Source organism: Camelus bactrianus, chromosome 22 (genome assembly GCF_048773025.1).
Source record: "Camelus bactrianus isolate YW-2024 breed Bactrian camel chromosome 22, ASM4877302v1, whole genome shotgun sequence".
In the NCBI taxonomy this organism is placed as follows: Eukaryota; Metazoa; Chordata; class Mammalia; order Artiodactyla; family Camelidae; genus Camelus; species Camelus bactrianus.
The window spans coordinates 14,850,877-14,872,497 of NC_133560.1; the positions used below are offsets into that span (position 1 = coordinate 14,850,877).

A 21,621-nucleotide genomic window follows, 5' to 3' on the forward strand; every position below is an offset into this window, starting at 1 on the left:
CAAGGAATGCTACAGCAATTAACATCAAAATGGTGAAAGATTCAACCCCCAGTAGCCTTGAGGCTCAAGATGGTGAGAGATTTAGCTTCTAGTAGACCTTGAGCTTCATTATACCCTCATTGTAATATGTTAGCACGGTAAACAACATGCCCACAGGCACCATGGCAGTCCCAGGGCTAGGCACAAAAGGTCAAAGAGTGGGAAATGGCCAACTTCCTGGGAATCCCAGCCCCTCCCCCAGGCTTCTTAGACTGGTCCTTCCACTTATTAGCATTTGAAGCCACTGAGCCCATAAAAACTGGCAACAGGGTGCCTCATGGCCACCGCCCCTGTCTCTCCTTCTTCAGAGACGGCCCTCACTCTGTCTATGGAATGTGTACCTACTTTTAATCTGAGCACCCAACCTCCACCTCATGGCCTTTCTCTTGCCTTTCAATGTACCTCTCTGAATAAATCTACATTTACTCAACTTTGGCTCACTCTTGAATTCTTTCCCACGCAAAGCCAAGGACTCACACTTGGCGGGGCACATCCCAGGGGCTCAACCGAAGCCTGGGACATGGCCCTCCTCACGCCCCACATATGTTTTCCTGCATCACTTGCTGCTTCTTTTCTCCCTGCCCTTGCTTTTGTCGGTTGCCAGAAAGGACTGATACCATATTCTAAACGTCCTCTGCTTTGCTGGTCAAATTACCAACCACAGGAGTAAGATACACACTCATGCATGTGTGCTCACGGGTGCACACACACACACACACAGCTCTCACATCTGTTATGAGTCCTGATTTATTTAGCCAACAATAGAAGATGAACAATGTACTGCGGTCACACAGAAGAGCAACAGATGAAATGCAACTCTTCTCCTGTATTTTCTTCACCCCGGATCCTGTAAGATGCTCTGTTGCTGGCACTACTCTTTGCACAGGCTGGCATAACAACGGTGAGAAAAACACCCAAATATATATTACACGGCAGTTTGATATTCGGACTCGTGTGGCCATTCCAGGGGGACTTGAACTAACAATCTATGCACTTCCGTTTAAGGGCTTATTTACAAGCATTGACTTTCCCTGGCTCTTTAAGTAATCTGGGCATTGGAAAAGCAGTATTCTCTTCGCAGGCGAAGAAAGGAGGCAATGTCAGAGAGACGGAGAACTGTGCCTGCTTTGTTTATAGGGTCCTAAAAAGTCAACAGTCTTTGTTTCTCAACAGCATTTCTTCAATCATCTCCACTGTCCCACTTCAGGCTACAAGGCTCCCCTACCCTAAGTGAAATCCAGCCTCCTACCCCACCGTGCTGACCGTCTTGTCTCCCCATAACGTACTTCACACACTGAAGCAAGCCATCATTTCTCTGGAAGGCCTTCAGGAGCCAGTTTTTCCCTCCTGCTCCAGCTCATCTGTGCCCACACCACATCCAGCTAACCTGAGCTTCTTTTAGATCCGTGGAACAACCCAATGTTGCCACCTCTGGGCCTTTGCATATGTTCTGTCTTTGGCCTGAACACTCTTTCTTGCCTCTTTGGTCCCCCGACTCCTCTTCACCCTTCAAGAGTATGAAAGGGTGTCACAATTTCTGATATTCCTGATGCACACTTCAGGGTCGGACACCTCTCCAAAGTCATCCAAGAATTTCCCTTTCGCAACATTTATCAGACTAAACCTAGTTACACGTCTATTATATTTTTCCCCTTTAGGACTGCCTAGTTTTGCGAGGTTAGTGACCACGTTTGCCTTAGAGTCCCATAGCTTAACACAGTTGCTTCGTGGGCACTCCCAAATATTTCTGAATTAATGTGAGTAAGAGGCAAAAATAATGCAGTGTTTTAGAAACTCAAGACTATCCCTGATACAAAAGAAAAAAGAAAGAAAGAAAGAAAAAGAAAAGCCAGGGGAAAGACTAGGGGAAAAAGGCAATTTAAATGGCGAAGCAGTTGGACAATGTTGAAATCCTGGAAGCTTCCCATGGGACGAGAAACTTGGAAATAAAATAAATTAAGAAGGTTGATGGTCAGGATGCAAGAAAAAGAGACAGTCTTGGAAGACTCTACCTAAAGGCAAGAGTTGTGATGCAATTCCCCAGAACTGGGGAACAAAAAATGAAAACAGATTTTGAGGAAAAGACAATGAAGTCTGTTTCCTGATTATCTAAGAAACACTATTCAAGGGCAGTTGGGAAAGTAGAGATGGAACTTGGAAAGACCATATGTGTGTTAGACTCAAGCATCACTAGTATGAGGGGTATGTACTATCAGACCAATCAATACTCCTTACCTCCTCCTTAAATCAGAACATTTATTTTCTATATGGTATTCATTCCATCATGTTTAGGAAATTCTCACCATAAGATACCTCTTCCAGGTACCAGGTTGTTTAAGTCCAAGCATGGCCAACTGCGGTCAGAGTGACAGAGGCATCGCCTCGTGTCTGAATCCCATCTGAATCTTTCTTAGGAACATAGTGCTGATAATTGCTCCCCTACCCCCCAAAAAAAGACTTTCCAAGGGAAGAGACTGCAAAAGTGGGATTATCAACAGACCTCTTCAAACAGATCTCTCTCTCGAGAGTAAAGCCAAGTAAGGAGAATGAGAAATAAGAGATGATAAGTGTGAGGCCAGATGTATTGCTTGATTCTCCAATAAGACAAAGCATCAGATTTTTGCATGAGCTAATTTCAGTTGGGATATTATCTTACTTTCACTTGTAATTCAGAGTCTTGAGAAAGAGAAACAGTGTGCACCGAAATTATACAAACAAGACTCTTCTCATAGAGGCACCACAGACGGAAAACAAAGAGGGGAGGTCTCAGGTGAAGTGGAGAATTATCATGGAAAAAGAACAGGGAAAGGAAGACAATTCGAAGACAGATCCAAAGTTGAACGCAGAATTGACAACAGATAATTACTTACAGAGTAACAATTGGGTAACATGAAGACTGCAATCCTAGAAGGGCAGTGTATACCAACAGTGAAAATCTCGGTAAGCCTGTCTCTCTAAGTGATAATGACTCTAAATTATTACATGGAGAGCAATACGATGGATTCATTTTCACCCAGAGTGTATATGCATAAAGTCTCCTCCTAATTAAACCCATTCCTAAGATTTACAGGTCACTTATATGCCACAAAATGCACAACTTTTAAAAACTTGTATCTAGTGGCACTACCTTAGAGCATTTTTCCAATCTTTTTATTTTTTTTTAAACTTGCAGAATCGTCTGCCTGGCAACTCTCTTACAGTGTGTTGGCATCAGCTGACAGTTGTTAGATGGTATCTTTCATTCCTTTCTAAAAATACGGAAGTAATGTGTGAGTTGTATTCATCTCTGGGAGCAAAAGGTATGGTGCGTAGGGAGTCGAACACACGCTATCAACAGCTGGAAGAGACATTCTGGGCATGAAGATGTCAGAATTTTTGCAAGTCACGGGAAACGAATCCAAGCGCGGTGGGCAGATTTCTGTGGCACACGATACGATGCGGACTGCAGAGCTGCTGGTCTCCACTTTTGCTGGCAACAGGATTAAAATGACGATAATTATGACTGCCAGCATTTATTCAGCACTTATTACAACAAAGACAACACCCACAGCATGACATATGCATAGTCATAAGAAAGGATCCCAGTAAGTATACTGGCGGGAATATTTACAGGAGGAAAAAGTAAGACAGAGTCTACGTTCTAGATTCTGATCACGGGCACACTGACCAAACCCATCAATACTACAGAACAGCTGCAGCTGAATTCTGGGTCTGCATTATTAACTGCTCCCCCATATGCCTTTCAGAAGAAGCAACAAGGATTCCAGTTAGCCAGCAACAAGATAAGGGAGCATCTTGTATTAAAGGCTGTAGATTTATTTTCCAATTTTTTTTTTTTTAAAGCAACAGCACAAAGACTAAGAAGCAAAACATTACTCTCAGCTGAGGGAGGAAAAGGAGTCCTGCCAAGAGGTAGAAGAATAGAACTGAAAGCAATCTTCTCAAGGTGTTTTTCAGCCTCCCAAATACTGACGAACCAAACTCTTGAACTTTCCCCGTACAAGGTTTTCTTTGCAGGTTAAATTAGAAGGCTGGGGTTTTCAAAATAGAACCTAATTCTTGCTTTGGGTACAGTGGGAAAATAAGTATTTTAAGACAATAGTTAAAAAAAAAGAGAGAGAGAGAGAGAAATGCTCACAGGTTTCCAAAGTCCTTTCACAATTATTATATACATTAACTGAATCAATACAGGGAATATTTCACCTTACTGGAAGTCTGTGAGTTTTCAGCTCATTAGCACAGGTTACGTTTATGCTAGGCTGAATTACACAGAGCCAACAAAGTATTGTCCAAAATATCTTAAATATCACAGAAGTGAAAATTAGTCTATGAAACACCAAAATCAAACCTAGCCCCAAATGCATACATGTGCATGTTTAGGTATTTTTAAGTGCATTGGCGGGTTAGTGTGAGTTATTCCTGTGCTAGGTCTGATACAAGCATGCTTTCAAAAATCCAAACCTCCCCCAATTCTTTCCTCAACCTTGACCCAAACAGACAGCCTGAGGGACAGAGAAAGGATGCAATCTTGGCCCCTTTTCAAGAGACTTGTACCACTAACTGGAAAGAAGGCTTTTTGAGGTGTGAGTAGCCTGGTTGAACTGTCTGACCCACTGGGCCTTGGCTGACCCAGAAACCAGTCCGTTCTGCTTAGCTGAGCAACATCATTTGGAGAGCCACCCCATTCTTGGTTAGGGTTCCAGGTTGAGAGGTTGTGTAAAAAGGTCATGATTATAGGGGAGGACAGAGAATCAGTGCAGACAGCCTGGCACCAATGCTGACCATAGGAGCTTCTTCCTGCAGTGCTGGGTGGTGGAGAAGCATTGGAGGAAGGAAGGCTTCCGGGAGTTTGGGACAGTTGTGGACTCGAAGGGGAACAGGTGAGGACAGGAGTATAGACCAGCGGCGCTGGTGGAAGTGGTCATGGTACATTCAGTCAGTCCTATGCCAAGAAGGGTTTCAAGGTGTTGATACTTAAAAGGTTTATCTATTGAACTTCACAGCCGCTGACGCTTAAGGTCTGGTTCTTGTTGGTTTCCTTATTTATTTGAGAAGTGAGCAAGCACAGTGATTTAAAACAGAGCTCTTGAATCCATCTCCCTGGCCTTGAAACCTGTCTCCACTTCTTCCCTACACCTGTGACCCTGGATGATTTATGTAGTCTCCTCAGGCCTCAGTTTCCAAATCCATAAAAAATAGACTAATATTAGTACCCAGTTTACAATGTTGCTGTGAATGTTAACTGAGTTACTACAAGTCAAATGCTCAGAGTGTCACCTGATGGGTAGGGAGTCTCAATAAATGTTAGGCATGATTCTTTTATTACTATCTTTGCTGTTTCTAATACACCTGAAGACTATGTAACAGTTCTGGCAAAACACAGAATGAGACCAGAGTCACAGGCACATCCATATGCAAAAGCAGAGTTCAAATCTATCTTTCAGCTCCGAAGCCACGAGGGAATGTCTTGTATATCACACTGCGCTACACCCCAACTTCAGGGTCCGAGAGAACAAGCTGATACAACCTGCCTGGGAACTCGGCTGACCTGCATTATTCAAAGGGGCATCGACTGCACAGATGAGACTGGGACTGGGTCTGGCCAGGGATCAGATTGCTGGTCACTTCTGTCAGGTGCATTAGCTCTCAGGCCACCAGGATGCTATTCAGTGCAGGATTAGTCATTTACTAATTACTAATTACTCCTATGGCCACAGACCTCGGGTCAGCAATTTTCTCCCTTCACACCAGGAGGATTTAGCATGGGAAGAGGCCAGACAGGTAATTTGCATGGTCTCTTCTTGGGAGAAGAGACTCACAGTAGAAGGAGACAGAGGAGGACTGTGTGTTGAAAGCAAGCAAAAAAGTTTTAATTTGACAGGAGCTCCCATAGGCCTCTCAGGGGAACACCTGCCGGCACCTGCCGGCCCTCACATTTGCTGCTTGCTGCCGGCCAGCTGGGGAAACGGACAAGGTCTGACCCTGGCCCCAGATCACTTTCACTGCCTGGCAATTCTTTTCCCCTCTGAGCATCTGGAGAGCCATCCAACTGTGTTTGCCAAACTGGCTTGTGCGTGAGAAGCCTGTTTGTTTTATGATCGGTGTCTTGGGTTTTTAAGTAAGAATACCGCGGGAGATGATCCTGCTATGATCCTTGCTCGTGTACCTCTAGGCTAATAAGTACTGAGATGATCCTGCTCTTTGATTTCATGACTCAGAACATAAAATGGGAAATGCATGACATTTTTTAAAAAAATTATTGTTATTACTGAGTGTAAAATTTGTTTTTAACCCTCTCGGTAGTGGCTCAGTTTCACGTTAAAAGGGCGGCTTGCCAGAGAGTATCTCCTGTTCCTCCTTCTCCTTAAATATGAGCTTATTTACTTCCTGCGGAGTTCAATTTTAGAACCCATCAAAGTAGATCCACTCAGACTGACTACATTTTCATGCATAAATTCATAGCTGTCTTCAGAAGGAATTGCACTTGCATATGCAAATACTTCCAGTGCCTTTTCATTTCTACTTTTGGCCTGCACAGTTTTTAATTCATGCAAACACATTACACAAACAAATATGAGCTCAATAACAACACACGGCATGTGTGAATTGTTAATTGCACGGCTACGCATTCGATGTGGCCAAGCGACTTCCATTAGCATCAATGGGAAGGGACAAGATTAAACAGGAAGAAGAAAGGTATATTTGAAAATAAAATCCCAAGCACTTGGTTTCGTTTTATGTAAATATTAATAAGGGGAAAGGAGACAGACAAATCCACAATTCAACAGTAATCTGGGATCTACAGCTCAGTGCACAACGGTCCAGAAGCCAGGAATTACCTTCAATGAGACTTAGGAAGTAGGGTTCTACATCTCAGCACAGACTCACGAGAAACAAAAATGTATGCAGTAATATCGTAAATGAAATCAAAAACACAGCAGAAAATGAAAGGCTTTCAACCACATTGATTGTGCATCGCTTTTCAGACTATTTGAGTCTTGTATTAGTGATGCTCTTGTAAATAAAAGATAGGTGTCTTCATTTTTCATACTGGAAATTTAAACACTCCTTTATAATTAATTAATCTGTGATTCCTCACAGTGTTTTTTTTTTTCCAGTTCCCACTACATGCTCTTTTGGGGTCGGGTGAGAACTTAAAGTAAAACACTCGTTGAAGTTACTCACAGATCAAAGACTTTTGATATAGAAGCAGTTTTCAAGCAACCCTCCCCCTATTTGTAATGTGTTTCATTTACATGAAGATAACTCCGAAAATCAGAGTGCAGACTAAGTAAAAATTGTATTCTGCAAGAGTCTACAGCGGCGGCAGAAACACGATTTTAACTGGCTCTCTGCTGACTCTGTGGAATATTCTATTAAATATAAAAGCTGGAGCTAGGTGAAGCTAGGAACATTTGAGAACATGTTTTTTAGAACCACCACGGGATGATAGGATATTTACGTACATATATATGTGGTGTTTTCTGAGAAATAAGGGGGAGAAAAAAAAGCAAAGTAACTTAGGGAAGTGAAGAAACCAGGAATGGAATTCCAAGCTACTACAGACTAAATGTTTGTCACCCTCCAAATAAAATTTATAGGTGGGGCTTTGGGGAGGTTAAGAAGTTGGAAGTGTGGAGCCCTCATGAATGGGTTTAATGTCCTTATAAAACAGGCTCTGGGGTGGGGGTGGAGGGTATGGTGCGTGCATGCACAAGGTCATGGGTTCAACCCCCAGTACCTCCATTTAAAAAAACTTAAAAAATAAAAAATGCAAGTCACCCCCGAGAGCTCCCTTGCCTTCTTCAGCTACATGAGGACACAGGAAAAGACGGGTCAGGAAGAGAGCTCTCATGAGACACCAGATCTGCTAGGGCCTTGATCTTAGCCATCTCAGCTTCCAGAACTGGGCAAGATGCATTTCTGTGTCTATAAGCCACTGGTTTATGGCATTTTGTTACAGCAGCCTGAAAGGATGAAGCTAACAGATCTCCCGAGGAAGGAAATTAGTTGCAACATTTCCTGACAGGGACATAGAACACGAACTAAAAGAGTCAGGGTTATAAACACATTGTGCCGCAACCCACAGGCAGGGCCTTGACCCTCGGCACTGGCAGAGGGGCCCTTCCTGGTGCCATTCACTGTATTTCTGTGCGTGCACTTGTCATTCTGCTGCACCGTCATGTGAGTCACACACGTGGCAAAGCCAGAACACAGAGCACAGGATGCGGAGCCAGGGAGTCCACTTAGCCACGGTGCCTCTCAGCACTGTTCCTGGTTTATCTACATGTCCACGTATTTACAGCAACTCATGACAAGTGATAACAAAATCCCTCATGGATATTGAATAGGAAGAGAATGTCAACTGTTAAGTGCTTGGGAAGAAAATATTCTCCTCCCCGAAGAAATCAAAATATGCCAGGATAAGTTTGGGTGAAAGTAGGACGGGGGGAGGATTGTATCAGTGGAATTGAGTAATAATGTGTTCACCTGTGCTCTGACACATTTTTAAAAAATGTGCAAGTCAGAATTAACACCACATTTTTTGGAGGGGGGAGAAATTGTATATCATTACATGGGGTGAGGGAGGGAATACATTTTCATCATCGTACCATTTTTTTCAAGAGAATATAATTGAGAAGCCCAACAGGAGAAGCAGGAGAAATTAGAACTCTTGGAGGTTCGTGTGTGTGCGTCAAAGAGAAGGGTTTAAAAACCACAGGTAAGCCTGCATCCCTCAGGATGGGGGTCCGTGATGCTCTCAGGAATAGCTCTCAGGGAACCAACAGTCTGCTGTCTGTTACGCCTGCAAAACCTACCACACTGGGTCTCCGAAAGCAACCACCAAGTCATGAAAGAATTCAGTGTCCAAGACAAAACAGGCCCTTCTACGATACCCATCGGAGTTCGATACGAGTTGATGAAAAGCTTGTTCTCTTAAACTAAAACTTGAACAGGGAGTTGACGCCGGCACACTTTGTTCCCAGTTTCCACCAACCTCAGCCACCGGCGTACCAAGGGTGCAAAAACGGGAGAGCACTCAGACGAAGTCAGCGGGGTAAGCTCTACCTACCTTGTCTTGGGAACTCATCCGACTCCCGGTGCACGAGGTCTGTGACTCGGTTTCCATAGTGCATCCGGCTGTCGTGGTCATAGGCCTTCAGCGTCTCGCTGGAGCTGTAGGACTTCTGCGTGGGCACGCGGCAGTCCTCGCTGTCCAGGGAGGAGCTCGTGTAGCGACACTCTTTGCCACATCGGCCCCGGGTCAGAGAGCGGTGGCGCCGGTCCTTGACGTCCATGATTTCAGACCTGGTGAAAGGTTGGTGCGTTCAGGAAAGTCAGGCCCGAGTTTGGACACTTGTCACTTTGCCACCTAAAAACATCACGAGGGAAAAAAAAACAAAACAAGGTTGTGATGATAAGAAATGCTGCCTTCAGTTCTTACTCACACAGTGACTCAGATAAAAACACAAAAAGGCGAAGCTGTTCCGCGCTGCGTCGTCTCTTCGGCAAACGCTTAATGTATACTTAAACAATCAGCCTACATAGAAGAACTCGATACAGTAAATTAATTCTCTTGCTGTTTAATTTAATAGATTTGGGGCAAGAAAAGCATTAGCAAAATAACTCATCCTTTGATTTTCTATATGTGCGAAGATGACATGGTAAGTCTGTCACTCTAATGCGAGATCTTACCATGGGAGCGGTTCAAAGCACAAATGATTTTATCCGGCTTTAATTACATTCTCTTTTTGCTAGAGGAGGGCTGGGGAAAAACAAATATGAAAATCAAATAAATAAAAATAAAAGAAAGGTGTAGGAGGCATAAATATTTGCTCCTGGCACTTTGTAATTGTACCAAGTGACATTCGACTAACATAAAACTGCCCGGCTGGGTCTGGAGATTAGTAATGCAAGGCATTCTAGACACGCAGACCATCTTCCACTGATTTCTTTCATGAGCCTTCAGCAAACTCTTCATCAGTTTCCCCTTCTTAAGCAGACCTTGTCTTGGACGCATCTGGTTGCTTCTTTTTCCCTAGTCACCTGCCAACAGGAGAGCTTGCTGAGAAGAGGGCTGACTGGCACAATCACAGGACCAACAACCTAAGCCCACCCATACTGCTGGGATGCCCACCACGGAAAGTAAAAATGGGGGAGAGCCCTGGATGCAACAGGTAAGACGGCGGAAAGAAACCTCTCCAACATATGATCTGGCAACCAGGGAACCGCACAGTCTGTTGCTTGCCACCCTGGGCCTGCAACCACATGCCAAACATCACTCAGAAAACACTAGCCTTCTGCCTAGCAAATATGACCAAAAAGCTTAGATGCCTCCAAGTTCCAAATGACAGGCCCTCACTGATTTCACTGGCCGTGCAACATAGCCTGGCCCATAGGGCCAGGGCCTGCATGGAACGGAAAAAGACAATTTTTAATTAAAATGACAAACACAACCCAGAGCCAGCACACTGGGTTTTCTCCAGGGCACCGCTGCTCACTGCCTCCTTAATATGTCAGGAAATACTTGGGGAGCAGATCTGTACCTCTGAACCCCTCTGCTCTTCTTCGGTTATTTACCATGCTTCAGTGGGATGTTGACATCCACAAAGGACTAGCCTGGAGGTGCAGTAATGTGGACGGCACCTGTCCCAAGACAGCAGGAGCCAAGTTACCCCTTCCCTGTCTCCTCATACCAAGAGGTCCTGCTGGGTCTCATGAACCTTCCTAACTAAGACAACTTGTATACCTGATCAAATGCTGCCTGTAACTGTGGACAATTCTGTTTGACCATGGGCAATGAAGAAGAGGGTGCGTCTGCTGTGAACAACAACCACAGTTGTGCTGTTGCCACAGTCACTTACGAAAAATCAAATTCTCAGCTTCCCTGAGCCTACGGGAAGTTCTTGACTCAGGAAGTTGAGAAGCATCCTTGAGAGGCATGTCAAGACCCCTGGGCCAGCTTGGGGGACACAGTCAGTGCTGGCCTGGAATTTTTTGCAGCTGCATACGTAGTCAATTCAAGTGTCTTAATATTAATGCCGTTTCTAGATGTCAAACATCTCCTCCCTTAATTTCCAACATGTGATCTCAACATTTTGGGATCCACATTACGGGCTGGTTAAGAGCATGGCCACTGGAGTCTCGCTGGATGCCAACCCTGTCACAGCCACTGACTAGCCAGAGCTCTTGTAAAATTCCTCCTGGCCTTCAAACTCAGTTTCTCAACCAGTGAAGACAGAAAATAATATTATGTATGTCATAGGGTTTTTATAAAAATTAAGACAGATAATGTGATAAAACTCCCCAAATGCTGCCTAAACACACAGTAGAGGCTCTATCAGAAATAGTTAACTTTCTTTTATTTTTTTCTTCTCTGAATGATTAAAAACAATAATTTTTTTTCCTCAGTGAAGTAGTTCCAGATTTGCATAAGACAGAGGGTGAAGATGATACTATAAATCTCTGAAACTTAAACTTCTAATTATAAATATCAATACTTGAACTACTCGCCAATAAAGGAAGACCTTCAGCCCCTATTACTAAGGGTGTATAGGAATGTACATACCAACACTGAAGATTCACAAGTGTTCTTTCTGGGGAAATTGCTGTTTTTGAATGGATTTTATAATTCTCCTCTCTTCTGCTTCACCGTGAGTTTCTACTTTTTAATGTTTTCAGTGTTCCTAACTCATGAAATCCTATCTCCTCTAATTCACATCATGCTTTGGGAAGTGGGCTGACTTTACGTGTGTGTGCATATGATTTTATTTTATACAAATTTTTAAAAATCATGCTCTAAGTGGGAGCCTAAAGGCTTATTACCTATTTATAAAGTACAAGAAATTTAGTGTTTGGACATTTTGACGTCTAATTTGGTTGCCTAGTGATCTTTACCTGCTAAATTCCTCTTTCCTGGCTATGCCCCTGATAGTTAGGTTTGTCAGCAATGTCACCTCCAGATAAATGATAGACATTTATATAAAATGAGGTAGGAAGCTGACAAATCTTAGCCAGGGAAAGCTAATTTCTCAGGAAACTGAGCAGAATACATAGAGTGTTGGCCTGTAGACATTTTACATTTAGCCTGTCTGTTATTTAAAAATTAATTTTCAATATTAAAAAAGACGAAACAGGAGATTTTTTATGTTAAAATCTGGGTCTCCAGCTTATAAAAAATTGGGCAATCTGGAAATGTCCACTTTCAAAAAGATGGAATAAGTGTACTTTTTATCTATTTCTCCTGCTAGGTACAGCAAAAGTTGCTGTACATTATATATAAAACCACCATAGGAGGAATCTGAAAGGTGGAAATGAGATGCAGACTAACTAGCACTCTCAGGAAACAACACTGTGGTGAGTTTCTGAAACCTCTGTTTGCCCTGTATTTCTCAGACTTGGAGCTAAAGACACTGGGAACCCATAAACAGCAACAGACACAGGTAACAAAGCTCCAACAAAAGCCTGCTTCCTCCAGTCAAAGGACTATGAAAGGAGCAGCCTGACAAGAGAGAAAACTTTTAGACAGTAACCATCTCACTCCAGCCAAACAACACAGAAAATGTGGTAGCCCCACTCTCACCTTCACCAGCAAAAGCCAAGTGTAGGGCTTAGATTTTCCATGCTGCTGGGGAAGCAATAAGACACCCTGACCCCAAACAGTGGTTTCAGAAAATGCTACGATGGGAACCAGAACTTTCGTGACTTTTAGGAAGTAAGGAGGCAACCCTCTCTTCAGAGGGAGCCTGGCCCCCCAAACACAGTAGGTGGTAACGAGGTGCCCGTCTCCTCTGCTGCGGTGGTACAGGAGGGTCAGGGCTTCCATCAATCTCCCAGTGGTAATGAGTCCTTCTGCCCCTTGTTGGTGGATGTTGGTGTCAGTAGATGTCATGCAAGAAGGAGGAACGAGGCACTCCTATCCCTACCACCGAGGGAGGTATCAGTGGAGGTCTAGTGGGCACAAGAACTCCCACCTCCTCCCCTCTTCCAGATCCTAACAAGGAACTCTCTGCCCTTGGGTGCTGGCAAAGACTGAGTGGGGAACCTGAACTATGGCAACCAGCAGTAACAAGGTGGGATCCTTCATGTAGTGTCAGGGGAAACCAGCTAAAACACAAGGTTTAAGTAAGAATATAGACTCTCGGGGAGGGTACACTTCAGTGGTGGAGCACGTGCCTAGCATGCACAAGGTCCTGGGTTCAATCCCCACTACCTCTACTAAAATAAATAAATAAAGTCAATTACCTCCTGCCAAAACAAAACAAAACAAAACAAAAAAACAAACAAAACCTCAGAAAAAAGATACAAAATCTCGTAACATAATACCCCAAATGTCCAGATTTCAGTAAAAACAACAACCTGTCACATCAAGAACTAGAAAGATCTCAAACTGAATGAAGAAAGTTTAATCAACAGATACCAACACTGAGATGACATGATGTTAGAATTATTTGACAGAGATTTTAAAACAGCCACCATAAAATGCTTTAATAGCAATTATGGACACATTTTAAACAAATGAAAAAAATAGAAAAAGTATCAGAAAACAAACAGATGATACAAAGTAGACTCCATTGGAAATTTTAGAAGTGAAAATTAAAATAACCAAATTAAAAAAAAATATTTAATAGATGGGCTCAAGAGAATGGAAGGATAGAAGAAAAAATGAGGGAACTTGAAAACTGAACAATGGAAATTACCCGATATATACAATGGATTATGAAATAGACCAACGAAGAAAAATGAGCAGGGCCTCAAGCACCTGCAGAATGACAGCAGAAGACTTGATGTTGTCAGAGTCACAGAGGAAAAGAAAAAGAAAGAGGGGCTGAGGAAGTGCTGAAACAGCAGCTGGATACATCCAAATCTGCAACAGACATAAAGCTGCACATTCAAGAAGCAGAGCAAGTGCCACAGAGAACAAATCCAAATCCATCCATTTCAAGACAGACCACAGCTAAGCTTTGGAAAACTCAAGACAAAGACAATCTTGAAAGCACTGAAAGACAGATGACACCTTACCTACAGAGGAAAGAAATCTGAATGAAAGTAGGTTTCTCATCAGAAACCATGGAGGCTGGAAGGAAATGACACCGCATTTTTCAAATGCTGAGAGAAAAGACATTTCAATCCAGAAAACTACTATATCCAGTGAAAATATCCTTCTAGAATGAGGGAGAAAACACGATATTCTCAGATAAAGGAAAAACTAAGAGAATTTATCACCAGCAGACTTATTCTAAAAGAACTGGTAAAGAGCTGGTTCTCTAAAACACAAAGTAAATTCTTCCTCTATTTTCTGGGAGAGATTTTGTAGAATTGGTGTTCATTCTTCTTTAAACATTTCACCAAAGAGAAAATACCCATGGCAAAAAAATACATAAAGAGGTGGTCGACATCGTGAATCATTAGAGAAATGCCGATTAAAGTCACAATGAGATATTACTACAGAATTGTCAGAATGACTAAAAATTTTTTAAAATGTGACAACAGTCAGTACTGATGAGGAAATGGAAAACCTAGATCCTTCATACGTTGCTGGCCTAGGTGTAAGATGACACAGCCTCTGTGGAAAATAGTTGAGTGTCTTTTAAAACCACTACATGTACAACTCCCGTACAACCCAGTGATCGCCCCGCTGGGTGCTTATTCCAGAGAAATGAAAACTCGCATGCACACAAAAACCTGTGCATGAATGTTTATAGCAGAATGTCTATTTTAATAGCCCCCCAAATGGAAACAACCCAGATGTCCTTCAGGGGGTGACTGGTTAAACAAAACTCTGGTGCTCCCATGACAGGAAATACTGCCCTGTAATAAAAAAGATAAATAAACAGACTATTGATATTAACAAAAATCAGGGTGAATCTCCAGGGAGTAATGCTGTGAAAACAGCCAGTTCCAAAGGCTACATACAGTGTGCTCCGTTTATGTAATACTCTTGAAACGCCAAAATTACAGAAATGAGAACTGACGAACGGGTGCCAGAGGTAAGGAGGGTGTGAAGGTGTGAGGGAAATGAGTAAGGCTGTCAACAGGAGGAATCCACAGTGATGGGGCTGTTCTGCGTCTTGGCTGTATCGGCCTCAGAATCCTGGTTGTGATGTCAGACTGCAGTTTTGCAAGATGTTGCTACTGGTGGCAGCTGACTAAAGGTTACGAGAGGTATCTCTGTATTACTTCTTGAAATTGTGCATGATTCTATAATCATGTCAAAATAAAGAGCTTCATTTAAAAAATGTAACAGACAGTCCAGCAAATTTGGGCTGATACACCATCATGAAAATCATTGCCTAATTTGGAAGGTCACTCACAATTTTAAACTGGGTACCCGTGTTCCACACTATTATTATCATTAATAGTAGCACTGGTAGTTGTTGTTTTGGTTTTATAGACATTTCTTTAGGTTGTATAGACAGTCCACTTCCCTTATTTGAAATCCTTGCTTGGCCATTATATTTGTGGATTTTGGAACAAAGGAAAAAGAGAACCACTTTCATGGCCCCTGGAAAGAATCACAAAGAGCCAGCTATAATATAAGCAGCAGCATCTGCCAACATATTTTTCTTCTTAAGACAATTCTAAAATAATAAGATATTGCTCTTAATTTGAATATCCATCCTCTATCTAACAAAATGCATTTACTACCTACTCCCGACAAGCACTCTTTTGCCTGGCTGTCCTTGAAAGTGAAGGTCAACATTTCATGTGGGGAAACGCAAGTTTAGAGACTGATTTTAAAAAGTAATTAAAATTGCCTTGAAGCAGTAGGAAAGATGGTAACCAGAATTATAAATCTTTTCCCCAAGCCTCTGCCTTTTCCGGCACTGGAACATGGCAATCATTGGACGGCAATGCCTCTGCCAGCTCGTGACTGCTATGCTGAGGTTTTCTCCTGTTACATTCCACACTTCCTCCCTAGAAGAGTGTTCACACTGTTTTTTTTCATCAGTTGCCTAAGTGGGTTCCATCACTTTAGCAGAACAGAAGACAGAGATCTTGCCTGCAAGCCTTTGCCTAATTAACTAATCCTATGAGCTGTAACACTGTTCACTATTAACTTTTCAGATTATCCTGCTACTTAAGGGGGTTGACTTGTTAATCACTGACAGCCAATTTGAGGTGTGTGTGAGTGTGTGTGAGAGAGAGTGTGTGTGTGTGTGTATGTAAATATATACATGAATGAGGAATAGGTAGATTTCAGATGCATCCAATGGGGAGCTACATTTTCCCTGTCACAACTACCACCGCAGACCATCGTTTAAAATTGCCTTATCCTCATCACTGGTCTTTGACTACACTCTGGGCATCACTGTGCTTAAATATTTCTTTCTTATTAACTGACTGCAGACCCCTGAGAGGTGTGGTACCAGGAAAACCAGCCATTTTCAAACATCCATATGATTTGGGACTCTTATCAATTCTGAATATTGATCCATGTGACCACCTTTCTCCCCCATTTCGAATTGCTATAAATCATTGAAGAAATCTGTCTACAAGGGAGGGGAAAGAGTCAGTACATGGGAGCAAATATTCTTGTTTCCTCATTTGAGCAGGTGTCACAGATATTTTAGAAATCCAATAAAATGTTTCATTATAGGAGTGTGTTTTCAGTTTAAATAGGTATTTTTTAAAAAAAAAAAAGCTCAATATGAAAGCTTCTGTGAAATATCTTTCTTCCTTCTGATAAAATGTTAATTGGATTGCCTACTTGTTTCTTAAATATTGCAGGAATGTCATGTTTCTATGTTTAAAAAGATGTAACAGATAACGCATGGCCCCCTTATCCCTAACTCCTCTGCCAATTGTGCCTATTACCACAAGCAGAAATGCTAAGTCAACCTAAAAACAGTGCAGTCACAGATTCCCTTCCTGTGTATTAGAACTCCTCTCTGCAAATGGTTTATTTTAAAAGCTTATTTAAAGCACCAAACGCAATGTAATACAGACGCCCACACGTAAAAGAGAGAAGAGGAGGGCATTGGAAGACTCACTCACCTGGCCCTCCAACCCCCAGAGAGGGCTTTAAAGGACACTGTGTGAAAATCAGACTGTGCCCTGGAAGACTTCCAGTCCCTCCTCTGCGGAACATTTAAGAACAAGTCTGAACACAGATGCACTTCTAAATACCTAGAGACAGACTCTCCCCGTGACCTCTGAGTGGACCAAAGAAAATCTGGTTTAAAATCTACAAAAGTGGAAGACAGTGCCCTAGTAATTTAATGCACTAGTAAATAAGAGGTCAAAGGCAATTTGCCTTCTGTTCCCCTGCGCTGTTATATTGATATGTCTGGGGATAAAAAGCCAACTCTGGTTAATGTCCAGAGCAGGAAAGGATAAGCAAATTCACAATTGTATTTTGCTCTCTCTATTCAGAGGTCCATGTTGCTGCCTTTTAGAATCTGATAGGGTCCCGGGAGCCATTTGTGCAGGAAATGGTGAGAGCCGTCCCAGGATCTGCTGTCTCTACCTCCTACGAATGGCGAAAATGCAGAGATATTTCTCTGGGCAAGAAATCGCCAATGGACTCAAGTCACAAAGGGGCAAAATGCACCCCATAAGTCTAAATATTTGCCATCTCAGGACACTCTTGTGTGTCTGTGTAGATTCTGATTTGAATAGCAATGCAAAGTCAAAAGCCTATGTCAGATTGGTATTTAGTCTAATTCTATGCCCCTTTCCCCCCTCTCCAGTCCAAACTGTTTAACATTCAAGAAAGTCAGCATGGTTACACCTCCTGCTAAAATTTCAATATGAAATGGGGAAGTTTACTGAAGCCTTTGCCTCCTCAGCTCCGCCTTCCCCACACTCTGCACTCCTCCCATGTTTCTCTCTGCCTCTTGCAATCAGGAGCTGCACAGATGGCTGTATCTTAGACACTGGCTAAGCTACCGTAACGGAAAGATAGTCCCTCCCCTTTCCTCCTCCCTCTCAGGCAGTGCACAGAGAGGCAGCAGAGCCAGCCTGGGAGCCTGCAGCCTCAAAACCTAGTCAACACCCTCCTTCAATCCTATTGAGTGCCCTTCCAGTACATGAGGCTGAAAGCAGCCCCAAGTAAGCACAGGGAGCAGAGGGTGATGGACCACAGGTTTCTAGACAAAGCAGTCAAGTCAAAATCATTGTCAAGTCAAGCTCCCATTTAATGAATGCCTACAGAGGGCCAGACCTTGAGTTAGGCTCCTTACACAGGTTATCACTAATTTCACAATCCTGGGACACGGGTATACGTACCTGTGTTTTGCAGATTGAGAAATGGAGACTCCAGGAGGTTAAATGACTTGCTAACTCCACATACCTAATAAGTGTTCATGCATAGATTGGGACTGAGAGCTATCTGAATCCAAAGCTTGCTTTAATTATAAAACTCAACTATGCTACTTCTGGGTATTTACACAAAGAATTTGAAAAAAAAATCCCCACTAATCTGAAAAGATACCTGCATCATCATATTAACTCTGGCACAATTTACAATAGCCAAGATATGGAAACAACCTAAGTGCCAATCAATGGATGAATGAGTAAAGAAGATGTGGAATATATACACAATGGAATACTACTCAGTCATAAAAAAGATACAATCTTGCCATTTACGACAAGGATAGACCTTGAAGGCATTATGCTAGTGAAATAGGCCAGACGAAGAGAAACAAATACAGAATGATTTCACTCATACATGGAATACAAAAAACAAAATAACTGAACAAACCAAACCAAACAACAACATCTTCACACAGAGAATAGAGTAGTAGTTACCAGAGGGGAAGGGGGCTGGGGGAGGGCAAAATGGGTAAAAGGGATTAACTATCTGGTGATGGATAAAAAATAAATTTTGGGTAGTGAGAAAAAAATACTTGTAACTCAGGAAAAAATGCAGCCTTAGAACTTTCTGTCATGTCCCTTTTAGTCATTAGGTTTGTCATTGAGAACCCATTTCTCTCGGTCCAATGCAGTTGCCTCAAGAAAGTCCCTAACTACATCACAGTCCTGGTTACTCAATAAGAGAAACATCCAATCAACTGACCAGTAGACACAAGTACCTCTTTTATATCGTGAACAATGGAAACAAAGGAGAGAGACATCACGAGAAATTTCATGAAATGTTGAGGGGGGTACAACCTAATCAAATAAATGGGTAGAAGATCTAAATAGACATTTCTCCAAAGAAGACATCCAATGGCCAACAGGCACATGAAAAGATGCTCAACATTACTAATCATCAAAGAAATGAAAATCAAAACCAAAATGAGGTATCACCTCATATTGGTCAGAACGGGCACCATCAAAAACTCTACAAATAATAAATGCTGGATAGGGTGTGGAGAAAAGGGAACCTTCCTACACTGTTGGCAGGAATGTAAATTGGTGCAGCCACTATGGAGAACAGTATGGAGGTTTCTTAAAAAGCTAAAAATAGAGTTACCATATGATCCAGCAATCCCACTCCTGAGTATGTATATGGAGAAAACTCTAATCTGCAAAGATATACCCACCTCCCCCCGACAACATTCATAGCAGCACAACAGCCAAGACATGGAAGCAACCTAAGTGTCCACTGACAGATGAATGGATAGAGAAGATACGGTATAGATATATGCACTGGAACGTTACTCAGCCGTAAAACAGAATGAAATCATGCCATTTGCAGCAACACAGATGGACGGAGAGATTATCTTATTAACTGAAGTAAGTCAGAGAAAGACAAATATCATATGATATCACTTATATGTAGAACCTAAAAAATGATAAAAAAAAATTTGCTGCACAAAAGAAAATAGCACAGCATTGTGAGTCAACTACATTTCAATACACAGAAACAAAAACAAACAAAAAGAGCTGAGAGGGAGAGGTCTCAGTTTCCAGAGATTAAGAAACCTACTTTGAAGGGTTAATATGAGAATGTCAAACAGGCACATGTGAATCTCTTAAATAGATGCTCAAATTGTGACAGACTTTCCCCCCATCACCATCATCTTCATCATGGCCATCAGTTGTCAGTATCAGCCAGCCATGAGAAATTGTAGTAGCTGTTAATTAGTGATCCCCGAAGTACAAGTACCACTATTCCAAGTAATGTCTGCTGGGGTGCCACGTTTCTGAGATCTCAAAGGTTAGCACCGTAGCACTTTCTTAGGATCGACAGATACTAATATTCCTATGTTCAACCAATGCACCACGAAAGTTTCACCAACACTAAAAATCTGAAACTGCAGTGTTCTAACAACATCACCCATTCTTTAGCACATGAGACGCACTTTGCCCTGGATTTTAAGTAGACCACATTACAGATGACGATGACACGGAAGGAGAAGGAAATGAAAATGATTCGTTGTTTATAATTAATTCACTCTCTGTCCAGAAAGGTAGATCCCTTTCTAATAAGTAAGTGGCAATTCTGTTGACTGCCAAAATTAAACGTTAGGTGTGGAGAAGTAAGATGTGAGGAACTGAGACAGGTCTAAATTACTCTGCATAATAAGGAGAAATGTAGAAAGGTCTTAAGGGAGTAGGCGCAGGGACTGGAACCAGAGGAATTTAGACAGAATATGGGAAGGATGTAAAAGTGGCATATTCAGAGAGGCAGAAAGAGAACAGGTGGAGATGGGAGCTGTCCACTGGAGAACTTCAGAGTAGGATGCTAATGGGTGATGGTAACTCTCTGTGTTTCACACCCTCCCTTGAGAAAAGATTTGGGGGTGTTCACAGTACAATTATAATTTTTTGTTATAAATTTGACTACATGCATGTGTGAGGATTGAGTCAATATTTCCTACTATTTTACTATTAAGAGAAAGCAGATAACACTCATTAAAGACTTAATTTCAATGGTGACATAGTGCAAGAATTGAGGTGCAAAGTCCAGAAAGGGATGATGATGAGGAGAGGATTTCGCTCTGCATCTGAGATGCTTCTTCAGGGCAGAGACCTTGTCTCCTGCCAGGAAATCTACCTCCAGGAGCACAGGAGCCCACCATTAAAGAGTACCGATTAAGCTCTGTTTAAATTACCTGTGCATTTTACATAGAGGCATCTAAAAAAAAAAAGGTGTGTGTGTGTGGGGGGGGATGTTTTAAAAAGCTTGGAAAATTTTTCTCTCTCTTAGTGTTTAGTTAAACACTGCCCTAAACATACTTTTTCATGTCACTTGTTAATTTGCAGGATTTACATAAGATTTTTCCATACAAAGTCTGTGACATATTTCCTCCTGCTTTGTCAAACAAATACAATTTAAGTGTTCTCTTTCAAAATAGCTTCTGCTTCCTTAAGTAGAAAACAAAATGTAAATATTGCTAACTGCTTGGAAAATTTTTAAATAGCACTCAAAAGGAGTTAGCCCCTCATATGAGGTGAAGACGGAATCAATGGCCTCCGTTTAAAACATCTTTCTGAGGTCTAGCATGACCATCTGTCCAGAATCAGCAAACATATCTGTAAAGATTTAGGGAGTAATTTTCCCCCCATATTTGAGGCTCTATTGCAACTCCTCCACGCAGCCACTGCAGCACAAAAGCAGCCAGAGAACATACTTAAATGAATGCACGTGTCTGTGTGACAAGCAGACTTTATTTCCAAAAGCAGCCAGCA

The 21,621-nt window shown here is 42.1% G+C and overlaps 1 protein-coding gene across 2 annotated transcripts in view; it reads right to left on the minus strand.

Moving 5' to 3' along the window:
* The window catches only part of LOC123613404 (teneurin-2-like), a 394,217-nt gene that overhangs the window by 67,102 nt on the left and 305,494 nt on the right, over window positions 1-21,621 (minus strand). For both annotated transcript variants that reach the window (XM_045508114.2, XM_074350323.1), the window contains exon 3: window positions 9,113-9,412. In XM_045508114.2, coding sequence (XP_045364070.1) covers window positions 9,113-9,338 — 226 coding nt within the window. In that variant the 5' untranslated portion in view covers window positions 9,339-9,412. The remainder of the gene's footprint in view (window positions 1-9,112; window positions 9,413-21,621) is intronic.